This window comes from Strix uralensis, chromosome 21 (assembly GCF_047716275.1).
Source record: "Strix uralensis isolate ZFMK-TIS-50842 chromosome 21, bStrUra1, whole genome shotgun sequence".
Lineage (NCBI taxonomy): Eukaryota > Metazoa > Chordata > Aves > Strigiformes > Strigidae > Strix > Strix uralensis.
This window is the reverse complement of record NC_133992.1, coordinates 3,314,245-3,333,448: the sequence shown is the minus strand read 5'-3', so window position 1 is coordinate 3,333,448 and position 19,204 is coordinate 3,314,245. Positions and strand designations below refer to the sequence as shown.

Below are 19,204 nucleotides of genomic sequence, written 5' to 3'. Positions count from 1 at the left end.
GGGCAGTGCTGCTCCCTGCTGCCTTGTCCCTCTGCCTGCGGGCAGCAACCCCTCTTCTGTGCTTTGATGGGTTATTTATCCTCTTCTTTAATGAGCTGAGTCAGCTCGCTGGTGGGCTGGGCTGTGGGGAAGGGAGCGAGGAGCGGCTGAGGGGCACTGTACGGCTGATTCACTCCATCCTGGGTAAATTTAATCACTCCCAGCTCCAGCAAGCAGCAGCTTGGGACGTGGCAGAGTTCCTGGCTCTGAGGGGACATCCGTAGGGCACAGTGAGTGAAGTCACCTGGAAGGGAAGGTGGTATCACAAATAAATTGGAGGGTTTCTGATGGCGGCAAGGTTGAGGGATGTAGGCAGGCAGCGGGAGAGCTGCTCTGCTCCTCCCCAAGCCCTTCCAGACCTGCCCACGTTGGGATCTTGGCTGTCAGGAGTCAGAGAGCGACTGCAGGCAGCGTGTCTGTCCCTCTCCCGTGGAAGCCTGCCGTGGGTGAGCCTGCCTGCCGCGGGGCCCCGGCCGAGGGCAGGTGGTGCCTGGCCCCCCTCGGCAGCGCTGCCGTCTCTCCCCGCAGCCAGGGCTCCTGGAGCCCACGTCGTGTCTGATCCGAGTGTCCAAGAGCGCACCGACCCTGGGGATCGCCATCGAGGGTGGAGCAAACACACGGCAACCGCTGCCCCGCATCGTCACCATCCAGGTAGGGCAGGCTGAGAGTGGGAAGAACTCGATGCACATCCCATCCCTCTCCTCCCTGGACAGGCTCAGGAAAGCCCTTCAGCCACGGCCAGAGCGCAGCGGCAGCCCTGCCCCACGGGGGGTTTTGGAGGTGTGCTTTCCCCCTCCTGTAGCCCTGCATCTCCCCAGACATCAGAGGAATCGTTCCGCTGGGGGGGCGTTGCTGAGGATTGCATTCGTGTCCCGTGGATGATCCCATACCATGAGACACATCCTGGGAGCCAAGGATTTGCTGCAGACATTTCGGAGGGGGTCTGGGCAGCCCCAAAAGCTTGGCTGGTGTCTGCAGATGTCTGGAAACTCCCTTTTTCAGAGGATTGGGGAGGGGGAATGGTGGATGATAGCTGGGGAGCTCAGCCCTTGGGAGCTGTCTCTCTGCACCGTTTCCTCTGCTGTTTACTTGGGGCAAAATTCAAGTTATTTACAGCAAAAGAAAAGCAGAGCTGACTGTGCCTTGGTTATTCTTGGCCATCCCAGCTGGCGCTGCGCTCTAGGAACAGGCAGGAGGGAAGCCAAACTCATCCTCTCTTTCCGAAATGTGAAATGTTTCATTTCCATCACGCTCACCCTGACCCGGCGAACCGTCAGGGTGAACGTGGTGGAAATGAAATATTCCCCATTCTCCCAGCACCGTCCGTGTTTCATCCCTGGGTTGAGGCAGGGGGGTGGTGGGAGCGTGAGCTGACCACCTCTCTCCTGCAGCGCGGGGGCTCGGCGCACAACTGCGGGAAGCTGAAGGTGGGCCACGTCATTTTGGAGGTGAACGGCACGGGGCTACGGGGCAAAGAGCATCGGGAAGCCGCCCGTATCATCGCTGAAGCCTTTAAGCTGAAGGAAAAGGACTACATTGATTTCTTGGTCACAGAGTTCAACGTCGCCCTTTAGGACCCCGAACGGGTTTTGGGAGCGTGGTTTGGGACGGGGAGCACCCGAACGGGAATGAAAGGCAGTGCCGAGGAGTGAAAGCAGCATCCCACCACGCAGAGCCCTCGCCCGCTGCGCCACCCCGCACGCACAGACACCCTCAGCTTGTCCCTAAATGTCCCCTCACCCACCGCAGACTCTCGCCGCCTGGGCAGGGCAGGCTGAGACCGGGCAGAAATCAGTGCACATCCCTTACAGTCGCCATCCCTGTCCTCTCTGGGGTGGGGGAGCTGCCCTTCGGGAACACCCTCTCCCCCTCGACCAGGCCGGGGATGGGGCAGAGCAGCAGAGGTCTGGGTGTCCCCACTGTCACTCGAGTGCCACACGCAGAGCAAGGGGGACCCGTGGCTCCAGGCTGGAGGGATTTTCGGGGGGTCGCTGCTCCCTGGGGTGCTCACCCCCGTGCCCAGGGAGGTGGCACAGGCCACGGGTGGGGATGCGGAGAGAGCAACCGGAGGCCTTGTATATCGCTGGCAGCGTCGTCGTATGTACATACACAGAGCTTGTGCTTTTAATTTTTCAATAAATCAGGATAAAGGCTGGGTCTGGGCGGGGCGTGGGGCGCGGGGAGGGGAGGGGCCTGTGGGGCGCCCCGCCCCGGGGGCGGGGAGGCGCATAAATTATGCCAATGAGCCCCATCGGCCGCGGCTGTGATTGGCCGCCGGCCGCGGGCGATGCAAAGCCGGGGGGGCGGGGTCTATGCTAACGACGTCCCGTGCGCCGCGCGCGGATTGGCGGGAAGCCGCGGGGATGCTAATGAGGGCGTGGGCCCCACCCCCGCCGCCCGCGGGCCGCGCTATTGTCCGGCGGGGCCGGGCCGGGAGGCGGCGGCGGCGGCGGCGGCGGCCGGGGCTGGGCCGGGGCCTCCGCGCGGAACCGCCCAGCGCCGGGCAAGGGGCGGCCGGGCCCTCCTGCAGGTGAGCGGCCGCGGGGCAGCTGCTGCATGGGCGGGGCGGGGGGCGCCCCCCCAGCCGTGCCCCTCCAGCCGTGCCCCCCCCGCTGTGCCCCGGGGCCGGCTCGGGGCGGGCAGGGAGAAGGAGAGGGCCTGGGGGCACCGCTGGGGGCCCGCGGGGCTGCCTCCATCCATCCCGGGGGCCACATCCAGCGCCTCTCTGAGCCCGGCTCCGGCAGGGCTGGCTCGCCGCTGGGAGCCGGTCGGCGGAGGGGGGGAAGCCCCAGCCCCACCGGGGTCCCCGTGGCCGCGGAGGTGCGGTGGGAGGATGCGGGACACGATGCTGCTGGCGGCACGTGGGCTGCCCCCCGCCACCCAGACTTCGTGGCCGTGGGGAAACTTGTCGGAAGTTTTCTTATTCCGGTGCTTCCTCCCAACCCGGGGCTAAAATCTGCCGCCCGGTTTCTGCCCGGCCGGAGGATTTCGGGAGGGTTTCATCAGCTGCCGGGGCCGCCGAGGGTACGCGAAGCCAAGGCGGAGGCTGCGGGACACGAGGCCGTGCCGCTGCCTGCGGCTCCTCCGAGGAAGTTGCGAGGGCTGCCCTCGCCTCCAGTTCCTTGTTTTATTTAAAGGGCAGCTCTGTTCCTTAACGTCTGCGGGTGTCGTGGGTGCAGCACCCTGTCGAAACGGTCCAGGCAGGGATGCCCTAAGGTCCAGGCAGTCGATGCGCTCTTCACCCAAATCCAGCCTGTTGCTGCTTAACCCCAGCACATGCTCCCAGCCGTGTCCCCTGCCGTGTCCCCCACCGCCTCCCCCTACCCCGTGCTAATACGGGATCTCCGTGGCACCGGCTGTGCCGCGGCGGCCGCTCTCTCCAGGCGGGGATTAAGGCCGCTCTTCACAGGCATTACAGCCCCCGGCAGCCCCAGCTCACCCCAGCTCCCGCAGGTACATTGCGTCACCCCCAGCATGTACCCCCGCAGCTTTCCAGGACAGGCCCTGGGGGTGACACGGCCCCCGAGGAGGACAGGGCCCTGCGTTGGGGACAGGAGGGTTCGTGTGCCGGGGAGGAGGTAGGAAAGCGGCCGCGGGAGCAGCTCTCTGTCCCGCCGTGGGGCTTCGCTTCGGTGCAAGTGATGGAGAGATGCCGTGTCCGCAGGGTGTCGGTGCCTCTGCGTGGGGATGTGCTGGTGTGGGGGAGCTGGGGGGGGACATGGCCCCTCCAGGCAGAGGAACTGGGGGGACACGTGGGCTTTAGAGCGATGGGGTAGTAACAGGCGTGTGTGCTTTCAGAGGACGAGGAGGATTTGTCAGGCTCTTCCTCGCTGTGATGGTTTCTCCCTTGTTTTAATGGGAAATAGCGCAAGCTAAGAAAGCAGCATTTCCGCTTCTCTGCCCTCTTTCATGCTCATAAAACAGGACTCTGTGGGCTTAAAAAAAAAGGGTTTATAAACCAGGAATTCCTCCCTCCTGGAGTGCAGACGCCCCTTGCCAAGTTTCAGCCCGAGGCTGTTCTTCTGGCCTCCTTCAAACCCCCAGAAGAGAGGCTTTGGATGGCAGCACTGACGTGCCGCCCCTGCTAGGAACCCGGACAAAAAGGCGACTGAGCTGAGGAGGGGAAGGGGAGCGTGGGGAGGCTGCAAGAGACCCACGCTCCCAAAAACCAGCCCCCCCAAGCCCTCCCCTGCACGTCGCTGGGACCAGATATCAACCCCTGCTTGCTTCTAACCTCTCTTTTTAGACATTCAAACAGAAAAATGTAGATTTTTGTGCAGTGTGTGCACGGGCACCAGCCCCCCTGCAGAGCCCTGGGCTGCAGAGCTTTATAGCCAAAAAACCTGCGGTCGGAGGTCCCCGGCTGCAGCTGGCACTGCCGGCTTGTCCTCTTGGGGTGCAGATCCTGGGGGGATGCGGGTGCTTGGCGCCTCTGGCAGATTGGGTGCTCTCTGGGGCTGAGTTTGGGTTTGGAGCTGGTGGTTTAGGAAAATAAAATATCCATCCCTTGCCCGGGAGGAGGGTTAAAGCCCCCTCTGCATCCCAGCACATGCCCATGGACGTGCCCGGCTGGGACGCAGGGGGTGTTTAACCCTCCTCCTGGGCAAGAGATGGATATTTTATTTTGGGGCACAGGGAGGGTTATTCCCCATCTCTCAGGGGCCGTTGCCTTCGCACCACAGGGATGGAGGTGGGAGGTTAGAGCCCCCCCCCAGCCTGCCTGCTCTGCCCAGGGTTGACAAGGCAGCAAAGGCAGAGTGACAGCAGTGCTGTCCCCTCTCCCTGTCACCGAGTGAGCCCTGGGGCGGAGGACATGGCGTCTCCTCCGCCGTCACCCCTGATAAACCTGGGAGCGGCGACGGGGCCACGCGCTGCTTCGTGTCAGCCTTGACTGTGCTGCTGTCCCTCTGCCTCACACGTGCAGTGAGTTGGGCGGCCTCAGCCTCGCACCTCTGTCTGTCCCATGGGGGTCTGCAGGGCAGGGAGCAGGACAGGGACAGGATCGCTGTGGTGGAGGGTGAAGCTGCCTGCGGAGGGGATCAGAGATTAGGAGCTGAGGGCGGGGACAGACAGAGGCAACCCTTCCTGTTTGCTGGCTGGGCAGAGACCTGGCAGCACTCATCACTGTGCTGAGCCTCCCCTCCTTTGTCTGAGCACCTCCACCCTCGAGGCACAATTCAGGACAGCCCTGGCTGAGAGGCTGAGGGCAGGAGCAGGGCTGAGGGTCTCATGCAGAGCAGAGTTCAGGGCTACAAGGTATTTTCTAGCCAAGGCTTTTAAATTTCTTTTTAGCTCTTTCTCTGATTACTCTGTTGCAAAATCCCAGCTTTCAAAGAGCAAGATGAAAAAAAAAAAAAAAATATATATATATACACACACCCCCAATTGGGGTTGTTTGCATTTTCTTTGTGGTTCCTGAGTATGTAGCCACAACGTTTTTCAAGCTTTTCTGTGCTACCATAACAGCGAGTAACTCACTTAGAGGGGAAAAAAATCCAAGATTTTTCCCTCTTACCACCATGACCATCATTGGAGGGACTTTCTGGGAACACGATAAATGTGGCTGGATTTGCAGACAGATCCTGCAGACTGCGGCTGCTGCGGGCAGTGCAGCCCAGGGGGCCGCTGCTTAGAAACAGGGTGATGGCGGATGGCGTGTGGGCTAGGCAGGGTCCGGGCACCAGCCTGCCAAAACCGGGTAGGAAACATTTTAACCCTCTTTTCCCCAAGACAACGGGACCCACAGGCTCCTTTCACCCACCGCCCACCTGCAGGGACCCCCCCAGGGCTGGTGTTTGGGGCTCCTTGTCTCTCGGGGATGCTGTGGGGCTCGAGACGGGTCGGGGGGCATTTTGATGTGCTGCTTCTCCGGGCCAGGGTGTGAGTAAGGGCTTGAGGCTGGAAACATGCCACCTTGGAGAGGGGCTAAAGCCAAAATGACTCTTTATCTGTGTTGAGAAGCTGCAGAGCCTGAAGCATCCCATGGCAACCCCATCCTCCCTAGTGGCAGCACCCCGGGGACAGGAGAGGCTGTGGAGCATCTCCAGATGCAGCAAGTGGAGTTGCCCAGCCAGTGTACAGGGAAAAACCTCCTGCAAACTACCTGGGAGGTTGCAAAGCCCTAAGGGATGTGTTGAGGTTTGCTCCCTGCCTGCAAAGCCCCAAGGATGCCGGCAGGGCTGGGAGCACACTGCTGCTGCTGGTGCGGGGATGGTGCCTGAGGAGCTTGATGCTGGGTGTCATCAGAAAATAACCCCCCAAACCCCACTAACAGCAGGATTTAAGCCAGGGAATTTGCAGATCTGAGACTTCGGAGTGGATGAGAGGACTTTCCCTGGAGCGTGTGGGTGTCATAGGTTTGCTGCTCATCACCACCATCCCCGAGCCAGCAGCACCCGAACTCACCGCAGCACCCTCCAGCTAAATGCAGCCACCCCAGGGACCTCGCCGTGATTCGTGAGCAGCCAGGAGCTTGCGCAAGCCCTCCTCCTCGTGCCACTAATTACACAGTAACAAACTGGATTAATTGCCTCGTGCAAATATGCCAGGACGCACCAGGGTGCCTGGTTACGGCCACGGTGTTCCTGGGGCTATGGGCAGCATCTTGGGGTGGGAGCCAGGCAGCCTTCCCCCTTAGAAATCCCAATTTCCATATGGGTAAAGCCCACATCCCAGGTTTCCAAGGGGAGGTTCCATCTGGCTGAATTTTGGGACTGTCTGGCTGAGTTTTGGGGCTGCTTAGCCTCCTGGAAGACCCTCATCCTGATGTCTTTTAGAGGCTGCAGCTACTGATGGTCCCAGGGATCTCCCCCCACCCCAATTTGCTTCAGCACTTTGCTCTGAACTGGATTAAAAAATAAAGGTTTTGATGAAAAGCGGCGCAAGAGGAGGGTTCGGCCGCTGCTGCGCAAGGCCTGATGGGGTTAAAAGATTTGCGGCCGCCTGCAAACTTGCAGGAAGCACCCGAGCATCGTTTCCTACTTCTGCAAAAGCCCAGCTGCCCTGCAGGCACAGGAAGGTTTTGGGGTGCTCGGAAGGATGCTGCTTTGGGGACCCCCGATGGGGTCACGGTGATGGGGACGTCCCAGGGATGCTGGTACGGGGTGAGTGTACCCCCCACGGGGCCAGTTGCTCCTCCATCCACGCTTGGTGTTGGGTTGGGGATGCTGCGGGGTGGCTGCGGGTGATGTCGACATGCTGCTTGGTACCAGCCACCAGCACGTGGGCAGCTGCTGCCTCCAGCACCCCACGGCCAAAACTGGGTGGTGGGGGGCTCAAATCTAGCTGAGGGGATGTTGCCGGGAAAACCCCGTGGCCTTTCCTGCTACCTGCCTCGTGGTTGGGTGTTCAGCATCCGGCATCTCTCGAGCTGCCGCTGCGGCTCTGGGAACCCCGGCACAGCAAGGAGAGGGGGTGCGGGTGAGCTCCTGCGTTTAGGTCATCGGTGGAGTGAGTGTGCCGGGCCTCTGCTGTGATCCCTTTCGCTGTCAGCCCCCCAGAGCTGTAGGGGCTTCAGGGTGCTCCTGCCTCCCCCAGCACTGTCCTGCGCCATGATGGCACCACTGATGGTCCCCAGGCTGTGACTGCCTGGGTGGGGTGACTTCCAGAGGGTGACAGCATGGGCTGGGTGTCCCCCAGTGCCCACGCTGGTGGGGGAAGAGCCTTTTGGGGTGGCCCTGGGGGGCTCCTTTACCATGGGGACCTCTGGGGACCACCGTGGCCATGGGAGATGCGGCAGCTCCGGCTTCACAGTGGGATGCAGGGTGGGGGGGCTGGCCCGAGAATGTCCCCCCACATCATGGGGGGCTGCTCTTGTCCACAGGGCCTGGGGGACAGGGGAAGCCCCAGCAGTGAGGGGGGGACACGTCGAACAGAGCCCACTGTGTCCCGCTGAGCATCCCTCCCTCTCCCTCACCCCCCACCAGGACGCGACAGCGATGGTGTGACCTACATTTGTGACAAGGAGGTCCCCAGCCTGCCGCTGCCGGGCCATGAAGCGACACAAGTGACGGGGACGCCGTGCCCACGGGCCATGGCCAGCCCAGCACCATGGCTGCGCTGGACACAAACAGAGCTGACGCACTGGGAGGGAGAGGAGGAGGAGGAGGAGGAAGACGACGACTTTGAAAGGCGGATGGATGAGGATGGGGTCATCGGTCTGGGGGAAGGTGCCGGGAGCCCACCGTGGGGTGAGTCGTCTCCTCCCTGCTGCCCAAAACCCTTGTGGGGGGGTCCCGGGTGTCCCAGGAGCTGCTGGAGCTGAGGGGGGCTGCGAGGGGGCTGGGGAATGCTGCCTGGCTGGCAGCAGCCCCGTGGTGCCGGTGTTTTGCAGGTGACGGCGAGGACGCGGAGGAGGGGTCTGCGGCGGAGGAGGGTCGCTGGCACCCGCAGCGGGAACTGGTGGAGGAGGATGAGGAGCAGGGCAGCTCTGGGGGGGACGAGGGGCCCTGGGAGGCAGAGAGCGACGGGGAGCCCTACCCTGAGCTCTCCTACGAGGGCCAGTGGGGCTCGGGGTCCAGCCCCGAGGCGTTGGGGGACAGCCAGGCTCTCTGCCAGCCCCACAGCTGCAGCACTGACGGTGGTGACACCTCAGGGCTGTCGGACACCAGCCCTGGCCCCACCACCCCGTCCCGCCGGCACCGGGGCTGGGGCACAGCCAGGGAGACCGGCGGGGGGCACGGGCAGGGCTGGACCCCGAGCCAGAGCCTCCTGCTGCCCCTCTCCACCGACGACCTCGGCGATGCCACCAGCATCGAGCCCATCCCCACACCCCAGCTGGCTGGGATGGGGCTGCCTGCGCCTGGCACCACTGGCCTGGCACCCACCGAGGAGCCCTGGGGTGCTGGGACCCCCCCTGCACCCCAGCCGCACAACATGGTGCCCAAGAAAGGGGTGCCCATGGTGCTTCCCCCCAAACCCAGCCGCCAGTCGCGGTCCCTGAGCCCCCGGCGGCGGCACAAAGGGGTCAAGGAGGCGACGGCTCCCTCGGGAACGGGCACCGGCGCAGCCGACAGCACCCAGTACGGCCGAGGGCGGCTCAACCACCCCCTGCCCGACCTCTCCAAGGTGGAGGCGCGGGTGAAGTTCGACCAGAGCTACCGGCCACCGCGGGGCCGAGCCCTGCCCGCCCGCCCCAGCACCCCGGGTGGCCCCATCGGCTTCAAGTCCCCGGCTGAAATCGTCCGAGAGGTGCTGCTGAGCAGTGGGGAGGGGGTCCCCCCGCAGCCCCCCACCACCGCTGGGCTGCCCCAGGAGTTCAGGTCCCCCAGGCAAGCCACCGAGCTGGTGCAGCAGCTCCAGGTAATGCCCAGCTCTCCCAGTTCAACCAGAGGGGCCTTACTGGGAGGGTCTCCAGGGTGGGGGTGAAATGGAGATGTCACCAGCCCCATGAGCCGGCCCTGCGTCACCGACGGGTGCTGGTCACCTCTCCCCGGTCCTGCATGGGGGCTGGTGAGGAGGGAAGGGCAGGGGTGTGGGCAGCACTTAGGGCTGGAGGCAGGGATGCTCGTGTCCCCCCCAGGATGCTTGTGCACCCCCCCCAATGCTCGTCACCCCCAGGATACTTGTCCCCTGGGAGGAGCAGGAGGCTGTCCCCCACACGGAGAAACGGGGGCCACATCTGCGCCAGATGGGCCAGGTGCTTTGGGGGGTGGATTTCTGCACCCCAGTGTGTCCCCCACCCGTGAAACCCCCCATCCCCACACAGGGATGCCTCCCTTTGTGCCACCCACCCCTTGGGCACCCTCCGAGCCCCCGTCCCCACGCCGGGTGCTGTCACCCACTGCGTGTCCCCTCCCCGCAGGACGACTACCACAAGCTGCTGACGAAGTACGCCGAGGCGGAAAACACCATCGACCAGCTACGCCTGGGCGCCAGGGTGGGTGCCGGGGCCAGGATGGCTGTGGGGGCGGGGGGGGGTGTCCCCGCTCTGCTCCCCCTTCCCCGGGTTTATCTCGGGGTGTCTTCCTCCCCCAGCCCTCCTTGTTCTTCCTCCTCCCCGGGAGCTGCGGTTGAGCAAGCCCAGCCCAGGGAGGGAGGGGCGGTGAGGCCACCGCAGAACCCACAGCAAAACCGGGGGCCGCTGTGCCCCCCCCGCCTGGCAGGCTCCCCTCCGCACCAGGAAGGTGGCTGAGCCGAAACAGCCCTGAAATGGCGGGGGTGGCTGCAGGGCACGTCACTGAAATGGCAGGGCAGCGGGTGGAAGCACGTCCCCGTGTCACCCTCGCTGCCTCCCACCCTGCACCATGGCGCAGGTGGGGAAACTGAGGCAGGGCTGGTGTCTGGCTGTGCCCCCCACCCAGGCTGTGCCCCCCACCTTTCACCCACCTGCCTGCTGTCCCCATGGGGGTGGGTGCTTCGGGGTGCCCGAGGGGCACGGCTGGGTGGGCAGTGCCGGGGTTGGGGTGCAGGGTGGGTCCCCGAATCCCCTCTCCCTGCCCCCAGGTGAGCCTGTACACCGACCCGCCGCGGCCCAGCCGCAGCCTCGCCGTGGGCACCGTGGGCACCGGCTGCCGGGTGATGGCCATCAGCATCCCGCAGGCCCAGACGGCGACTGTCAGCACGGCCACAGCCACGGCCCCGCCAGATGGAGGTGGGTTGAACTGTGTTTCCCTGTCTGGCTCATCGCCCTCCCCCTCCAGTTTTGAGGGTGACATTCAGCCAAGACCCCGTACCCACAGCTTCCCCGTGGTATGGGGGGACCAGTGCTGCAGGGGGGTGGGTCCCCAACATCACCTCGTCCTTGTGTTTTCTTGCAGCTCCAGCACCGGGACCATCAGAGCTGGGGGGATCACCCCAGGCGCCTTCCCCCCCTGCACCCGGGGGGGGCTGCCCCACCTGCCCAGGGCCATGCCGCTGCCCGGGGACCCAGGTGACGCGGATGCTGGCAGGACAGACCCATAAGCTGCAGGCGCAGGCAAGACCCGTGTGGGGGAAAAACAGGGTGGGGGGCTGCGGTGGGGGGCTGCAGCAGGGCTGGGCTCAGCCCTTGCTCCCCTGGCCAGGTGGAGTCCTTCGAAGGCTGGATCCAGGCGGGGAGCCCCACACCCCAGGAGCAACTCCAGGTGCGTCAGCCCCTTCCCAACACCCCACGCCGGGGATGTGCAGGGGGGCCGGGGGGGCGTTGGGGCCCAGGGGCCCAGCTGGCAGGCTTGGACGTCACCGCCGTTGTGCCGCAGAGGTTTAGGAAGCTGAGGGATGCGCAGGATGCGCTGGAGCGGGCGTACCTGCGAGCCCGGCAGCAACACCCGGGGACCTCGGGGGAGTTTGATCCTGACCGGTAAGTGCTTGACCCCCAACCGCCCCCTCCCCACCGGCAGAGCCCCCGGTGCTGCCGGCCCCCACACCACAGGGTTCGGTGTCTCCCCCTGTCTCTGACGGTCACTGTCTCGCAGCGCCGTGGAAGGGGAGATTTTCCGCTTGGGGCTGCGCCTGGAGGAGCTGAAGGAGCGTCTGGAGCCGGGGGCCCGGCGGCAGCTCCCCCCACAGCGCCCGGCACAGCCCCACTCCCCTCCAGCCCCTTCCTCACCGCCGGCCACCCATTCCCCACGCCCCGAGGTGAGCTGGGCACGGCTGGACGGGGCTGGGGGGTGCAAAGATGCTGGGGTGGAGGCACCCTGCTGTGCCTGGGGGCGTGGTTGTGCTTCTCCAACCCCCTTTTGTTGTGCCCTGCAGAGCCCTGAGGTGGTGGAAGGTCCCCAGGAGACAGCGGGGGACAGTGAGGCAGTGACACGGGGGTTGCCCCGGCCCCTCTGGCACAAGCAGCTCCAAGTGGAGGAAGATTTCGGTGATCTGCTGGAGCAGTGAGTGCCCTCGTGGCGGAGCCGGGGGGGGGAACGCGGGCAGGGAGTGGCTCCCCAAAACCACCAACTCCCGCCTGCGGGTCCGTGCCAGGTACAAGCACTTCAAGTCCTTGCCGGAGTCGCTGAGCCTGGAGCAGCTGAGCCTGGCAGAGAGCAGGTCCGAGGAGGAGGTGGATGGACCTGCAGCAGGGTTCGGTGGCCCCAGCAAGGTCTCCTGCAGGACACGGTCACTAGAGGAGGGGACCGACCTCAAGACCTCCCCCTTGTAAGTGTTGTGGGAGGACAAGTCCCCCAGGCAGGGGGAGCGGGAGGTTTTATGTTAGGTCTCAGGTTTTACATCATTGTCATCGATAGGCTTCAGAGTTAACAGCCTCCACAGGAGACCTGACTGCACCAGGGCATTTCCCCATGTTTTGGGTTGCTCTGCCCCATCGCTCATGCACCATCCTTTCCCTCAGGCACGCCCCACAGCGGACAGCCGCACCGCTGCCCCCCAGGGAGCCCCTATGGCCAGAGGGGACACAGGTCCACCTGTCCCCTGCCACTGCTGAGGAGCCACCGGCCACAGCCAAGCCCCGCCCAGGGCTCCACGAGCCACCGCGGGGGCCCCAGTCCTGCTGCAGCAGCGGGACAGGCAGTGCTGCCGCCCAGCCCCGGCCCTGCAAGGTGAGTCCCCTGGGGCTGTGGGTCCTCAGCTACCAGCACCCCCAGACCCTGCCGGGGAGTGCTCAGCACCAATCCTGCTCTCCCCAATGCATCTGCAGGAGCAGCGCATTGTGTCACCGGAGACGGACAGCGGCTTCGTGGGCTCAGAGGCCAGCAGGGTGTCACCCCCCGTGCACACCCCCGAGCACCGGCCCCCTGGCACCGGGTACAGCTCAGGGTCCCTGCTCTCACCCTGGGGCAGGGATCAGGGACATGGGCTGGAGGTTCTGTCTGGGGGGATCTGGGGCATTAAAGGGGAGCAGGGATGGGGGGGAGAGATGGTGAAGATGTGGGGAGGAGGGTGGGGGGTTGGAGATGTGCAGGATGGCCCATGGCCGGGGGACAAGCCGTGGAGGCTGCCCGCATGACCTGTCCCATTTCCAGGACCCCCGGCTCGCTGGGACTCTCCATCCCCGTCCCCACCACCCTCCGTCCTCCGCAGAAGAGAGAGGTGACCATGCTGCCCTCCAAGACAGCGCTGATGGGGATCTACCCCACGGGCGGGCAGGGTGGCACGGGGGGGCCCTGCCTGCCCCCCAGCACCCCCTCGCAGAGCAGCTCCCCCCACCGCTGGGCCGAGAGTGCAGGCAGCGAGGCGGGACCCGACGGTGATGGCAGTGAGTAGACAGCGTTTCGGGGAGGGAGGTGTCCCCAGGGAGAGGGATTTGGGGGGGGCCTGGCTCTGCAGGTAGAAGAGGCTCTGGTTTATGATGTTCCCCCAAACGCCCTTGGGGTGCTCTGGGGGAGGGGACACCCCGACGTCCCACATCGCTGGCCTCGGCTCACCGTGCCCTCCCCTCCTCCCCAGCTCACACAGACTCGGAGGCGGAAGGCAGGAGTTGTGCCAGCGCCGGCGGCCACCCCCCTGCCATGGCCAGGGGCCCAGCCAGCCCTCCACCATCTCCTGAAACACTGTCCCCCACCCCGCTGTCCCCCAACCCACCATCCCTCCATCCGGCTCGCTGCGACCTGCTGGGGTCCCGTCTGGAGCGTGAGTGAGTGTCTATGTACCCCCCATAAAACCGGGACAACCTCCCCCCCCGGGTGACACACGGACCCCACCAAGCAAAGTCCCCAAAAGCACCAGTATCTTCTGCTGGACAGCAGCAGGTTTTCTCTTCTTGGAGAGCCAGGACCTAGCTGGGGCTGAGTCCTTCAAACTCGTGACACATGTGGGCTGGCTGAGACTGGACCCCAGCCCAGAGAAACCCCAGGCTTGGTTCTGGGGAGCATCACAGCATGAGCTGGGTCCTGGCTGGTGGGGATGGGGGCAGGTGTGGGGTCCGGGGAGGACGGGGCTGCTCCCTGCTCGGGGCACCCAGTGGCAGCCAGCACCGTTGGGAGCCTCGCTGGCTGCCGGTGCCCCTCACCATGGCATCTGTCCCGCGGCAGCCAGGCCATCCGGGCACTGCGGGACGAGGTGTGGCGGCTGCGGCGGAGGCTGGAGGAGAGCCTGCGCCGCTCCCGCAGCTACCCTGAAGGAAAAGCCCCCACCCCACGTGTTGCCCCAGCGGGGAGGCAGCCGGTGGCCAACGGACCATCATCCCCCAAGGACGCAGCACCCTCGGTGTGAGTGGCAGGGGGGACCTGAGGAGGGGGGGGTGGTGGCAGGAGCCACCCTTGTTTGGGCCAGCGCAGTGTCCCACGGGCGTGGGGACACCCCCAGCCCCAATCCGTCCCATTTCTGCTGGCACCAGGCAGCGGTTGGGCTCGGGACGGGGGGACCGGCCGGGGTGGTGGGTCGGGGGAATGCCCAAGGGGACACTGAGGGGCCTGGGTGGTGATGGCAGCTCTGTCCCCTCCGCAGGGAGCCGAGCCCCCCGGTGCGGGGCAGGACAGCCCCCGGGGTTGCACCCAGGAGGAGGGGGAGGTCGGCGTCGCTGCCGCGGGACAGACCGGAGCTGGACCTCAGTAAGCGGGACCCCGCCGGGATGGGGACAGAGGGGACATGCTCCTCCCTGCACGCTGCTTCCCCCTCCCCAAACAGCAGGGTACAGGGGGGGCTGCGGGACCACGGGGACCCTGGGACCCGGCAGCGCTCAGCGCGGGGCCAGATCCTGCAGATCTGGGACTCCAGATCCCACCCCGCTCCCCCCACCTCCTCTGCCACAGCCTCCGAGTCAGACCCCTCGCCTGCTGGGGCCCCGGCCACCCCCTCCCCGCAGAAGAGCCCAGGGAGATCCCCGGGTGCGGTGACATTTCGGGGACAGTACACAGGTGGGTATCAGTGGCGGTCGGTGCTGGGGGCCGAGGGCAGCCACCCCTGTGTTGGGGTCCCCACTCACGCTGAGTTTTGGCAGGTTCACGGTACCAGGCGGGGACACCAAGCACCACCCCAGCACCCCAAGAAGAGCCAGGCACCCCAGGGTGCCCCCGGTGTCGTGGGAGCAGGACGCTGTCGGGTGAGTGGCGCCAGGAGCAGCCCGCAGCCCCTTCTGCCCTTCCCTGATGCCTGCTAACGGAGCTGCTAGTGACCTTAATTCATTAACTACAGAGGCCCGGGGAGGGGGGAGATATGAGCCTGTGGTCTGGGGGTCTCCCCACTGCCCCTTGGCCAGACCCCCCCTGCCCTGGGGCACCTGCCCTGCTCCTTGCTGCCGGCTGCAGCCGCTGAGGTCAGGGGAGCAGTGAGGACCCCCCAGGCCTGTCCTTTAGCTGAAGGTTAACCCAGGCTGCTCCCGGGTGACAGCGCAGAGCCGGGCTTGGCTGTGCATCAGCACTAGTGTGGCCAGCAGGGACAGGGAAGGGATCTCACCCCTGGACTTGGCACTGGTGAGGCCGCCCCTCGATGAGTGGGTTCAGTTTTGGGCCCCTCACTCCAAAAAGGCCATTGAATGACTCGAGCGTGTCCAGAGAAGGGCAACGGAGCTGGTGCAGGGTCTGGAGCACAGGTCTGATGGGGAGCGGCTGAGGGAACTGGGGGGGTTTAGTCTGGAGAAGAGGAGGCTGAGGGGAGACCTCATGGCCCTCTACAACTCCCTGACAGGAGGGCGCAGAGAGGGGGGATGAGTCTCTTGAACCAAGGAAGAAGCGCCAGGACAAGAGGGAATGGCCTCAAGCTGTGCCAGGGCAGGGTCAGACTGGCTCTTAGGAAGGATTTCTTTGCAGAAGGGGTTGTTGGGCGTTGGAATGGGCTGCCCAGGGCAGGGGGGGAGTCCCCATCCCTGGAGGGGTTGAAGAGTCGGGTTGACCCAGCGCTGAGGGATCTGGTGGAGTTGGGAACGGTCAGGGTGAGGTTCATGGTGGGACTGGAGGAGCTTCAAGGGCTTTTCCAACTGAGATGATTCTGGGATTCTGTGTCCCCTGGCTGCCTGGAACTGAGCTGGATGCATGCAAAGTGCTTCGCAGACCCCCCCCATTTTGAAGACACACACCCCCCTTTGCAGACTCCTCCCCTGCCTTTTGCAGACCCCCACTTTTTGCAGACCCACCTTTTCAGACCACCCCCATTTTGCAGACCATCATTTTCAGACCTCCCTTTTTGCAGCCCCCCCCTTTGCAGCCCCCCCTTTGCAGCCCTTGCAGGGAAGGGCCTCCACCTCCCGTCCCAGCTGCTCCCCCAAACCGCTCAGCTCTTCCCAAGCCGCCCGTGCTTGCCCCGCGCGGGCTGATCCCGGACAAGCTCGCTCCTCTCTCCATAGCCGGCTCCTGGGCGGGCGACGCCACAAGCCCACCCCAGCACAGCACCCCGAGGAGGACGCGCTGCCCCACTTGCTGGGCACCCATGGGTGCCCCCACACCTGACAGCAGGGACAGAGCCACACACGGTGGGTGACAGTGGGTGACACGTGCTTGGCACGGCTCATCCCTGCATGAGGGCCGGGGCAAGGGGGGGGGGACAGGGAACCACCCTCAGGCCCCTGGCACAGCGCTGGCACACTGCTTGGGGACAGAAGGGACAGCCAGCGGTGTCACCCCGCGGGCACAGGTGTTCCCACCCCACAGTGGCAGCCCAGCGTGGCACTGGGGGCTCACCTTGGTGCCACTCGCTGCACCCCCCTGGGGACATCTAACCCCCTGGGGACATCTAACCACCTTCCTCCCCGCAGCAGAGCCTGGCCCTGGTGGCACGTCCCCCCCAGGCTCCCATGTTGGTCCCCGAGCCCAGAAGCCGGAGCCACCTGGACTTTGGTACTTGGCAGCCAGCCCCGGTGCCACCGCTGCCATCGGCTGCCTCGCGCCCGTCCCCCTTGTGCCTTACGTGCCCTCGGTGCTGTAAGGATGCTCTGCGGCGGTGGGGGGGGGGGCAGGGGGAGGGCAGCATCTCCTGGGGAAGGAGAAAGAACCTGGGAGGGGCTGTGGCCACCCCGGGGACCCGCTGGTTTGCCCGTGGAGCCCAAGGCAACTGGCTGTGAGTGGGGTCACACAGCCCCCAGGTCTTTTGTGGGAGGAGTCTGCATGGGGGTGAGCACAGGGGGATGGGGATGGATGAGGTGGGGGAGCGGGTTGAAAGACAAGGCAGAGTGGAGGCACAGAGCCCCGGGGGGGCCACAGCCCATGGAGCAAAGCCGAGCCCGTGTCCCCTTCTCCTTCCCAGCTACTGCTCCCCAGCGGTACCTACCTCAGCCCCAGCCGTGGCTGGGGTCCCCCTCCGACACCGGTGGGCCAAGCACCCCCCCCGGCCGCACGCCGCTGGCCACCACCGCGGCCTGACCCTGGACCTGGAGGAGTTGGAGGAGCTGAACGGGTCGCTGAGCCGGGCCATGGAGGCTGCCCAGAGTGTGAGGTTCACCACCACGCGCATGAGCCGGGCGCTGGCTGCCGAGCTGAGCCGAGCGCGGGACCTGCGGGGCTCCTGCCTCTTCTGAGGGTCCCACCAGCACCTGCCAAACCCTCCCGGCCCTCGCAGCGGGCAGGAGGAGGAGGATGGTCCCCCCACCAGCATCCCTGCACTGGATGTTCCCTGCCAGATCTGGGGGCACCAGGGCTGGGGGCATCTCCACGGGGTCCTGCACCAGCTCCCATCCCCATCCCGCTTGCCCTGGACAGCTTGTCCGTCTGTCTGTCCATTTTCAGCACCCCCCCAAGCTGCGGGAGAGGGGCCAAGACATGGGCAGAGGTCTCCCCGGGGTGCAAGCACAGCCCTGGCAGGAGGGCACCGTCCCCTGGCACCAGTGGGGTGGCCCCATGTCCCCCAAGGCTGATGCCACACCGAGAGCACTTCTGGGGATGCTCTGACTTTGTGTAGGTCCTACTGCAACACCGGTCGAGCCCCCAGTGGCAGCTGTGTTTACCTCCACGCCTGTGTGGGCAGAAATATCTGCAATTCCCTATTTGAGCCCTTTCCCAGCCTTTAGGTATCCTCTGGGGACTCAGTGCTGGGGCTTGACCCGTGTACCCCCCTCCGCCCTCTGCTCTGCCCTCAGACTTGAACTGAGCCCGGTCCTCCCTGGGAAAGCTCTTCTTTTTTGGGGTTTTATGTGAATTTTTTTTCTCCAAGATAGCTAGCAAGCAGCTAAATCACTCTTTTAGGGTTGATCGATGTGTATGTATATGTATGTATCTATAGATAGATACATATGTATGTTCTGGTTTTAATTTCCAGCATAATCCTTAGGGCATTTCTGGGGTTTTTTTGGCCACCCCTGCATGTAGCTGCCCATGGTGTCATCCAGGCAGAAAAAAATAAGGATTTGGGGTTTTCCTTGGGATTCCCAGGGGATCTGGGCTCTTAGAGGAAAAATCACCCCATAAGACCAAGGCAGGGCAGGATCTGGCCCTGAGCGGGTCTGCAGAGCCCCTGTACCCCCAGGCTGGTTTTGTAATGAATTAATGTCTATTTTTTAGCGAAATGGATGTGGTCAGAGCAGCCCTTGGAGAGGGTGCAGCACCTCGGAGGTGGGTGCTCTGCACCCTACAAACCCTGGGGGGGACCCTCCAGCTGCACCCACCAGCACCCACATGGAACCTGCACCCTGTGCCCCCCGGAATGGGTCTGACCAAACCCCCTGCTCCATCCCTGAGCATCTCAGCCTGCAGTGCCCCTGGCTGTGTTTATGTGTAGGACCTACCTAAAGTGCCCATGTCAAATTTATTTATTTTTGACTTTTGTTGTACGAAGACCCACGTTTTGGGGGGGGGAAATCACTAATGCCCCTGGCGAGTTACTCAGGTCTAGAGCCTCCCCAAGCGCTTGCAAAGCCACTGAGCCCGGATCCTGAAAGGAGCCTGGGAGGGACTGGGGGGGGACTGGCAACGGGCCTGACCCTGATGCTGCCCTTTTTGGGGAAGAGGGGTGGGATTTTAAAGAGGATTTCTGTGTCTGGCTGCATCTGCTTGTAGACATGTCCCAGGCAAGCTGACAGGCCAGGTCGCAGCCGCACTGGAAGCTGTGACCCCCTCCCTGAGCTGGGGTGCACAGGGAACATGCAGCCCTATTTATCCCAAATGCAATAGCCAGGAGCAAAAATGACATTTTTTTTCCGTATCTCCTATTTTGTAATGACCAGCAGAGCCATTTGAATGGTATTTTGTACTAAGATAATTGCCTATTTTTGAACAAAATAAATGCAGTTGGTTGGCTCGTGGGTTTTTCTTCCTTTTCGAAGCCGTTTCTAGGGCGAGTTTTGGCGTCGCCACACCAGGATCTCTCCCTTGGAGGCATTTGGGGTTTGGTGAGAATATCTCCCCAAGCCCTTCCCTTGCCTGCCTGGCCCCCG

At 64.3% G+C, this 19,204-nt stretch overlaps 2 protein-coding genes across 3 annotated transcripts in view; both read left to right on the top strand.

Annotated features, from left to right (window-relative positions):
* WHRN (whirlin) overlaps positions 1-2,190 on the top strand; it is a 57,201-nt gene extending 55,011 nt beyond the window's left edge. For both annotated transcript variants that reach the window (XM_074891552.1, XM_074891551.1), the window contains 2 exons: positions 568-690; positions 1,431-2,190. In XM_074891552.1, coding sequence (XP_074747653.1) covers positions 568-690; positions 1,431-1,613 — 306 coding nt within the window. In that variant the 3' untranslated portion in view covers positions 1,614-2,190. The remainder of the gene's footprint in view (positions 1-567; positions 691-1,430) is intronic.
* A 136-nt stretch (positions 2,191-2,326) lies between these two features.
* AKNA (AT-hook transcription factor) lies at positions 2,327-19,072 on the top strand. Its single transcript, XM_074891669.1, is given in 23 exon segments — positions 2,327-2,426; positions 2,429-2,569; positions 7,965-8,228; positions 8,372-9,339; positions 9,842-9,916; positions 10,483-10,630; positions 10,797-10,954; positions 11,043-11,102; positions 11,217-11,317; positions 11,433-11,595; positions 11,713-11,840; positions 11,932-12,105; positions 12,299-12,506; positions 12,605-12,711; positions 12,930-13,162; positions 13,354-13,540; positions 13,938-14,114; positions 14,353-14,456; positions 14,658-14,762; positions 14,846-14,947; positions 16,187-16,312; positions 16,595-16,760; positions 17,083-19,072. Coding segments are annotated over 23 exon segments (4,266 nt in total). The 3' UTR covers positions 17,354-19,072.
* The last annotated feature ends 132 nt before the right edge of the window (positions 19,073-19,204 follow it).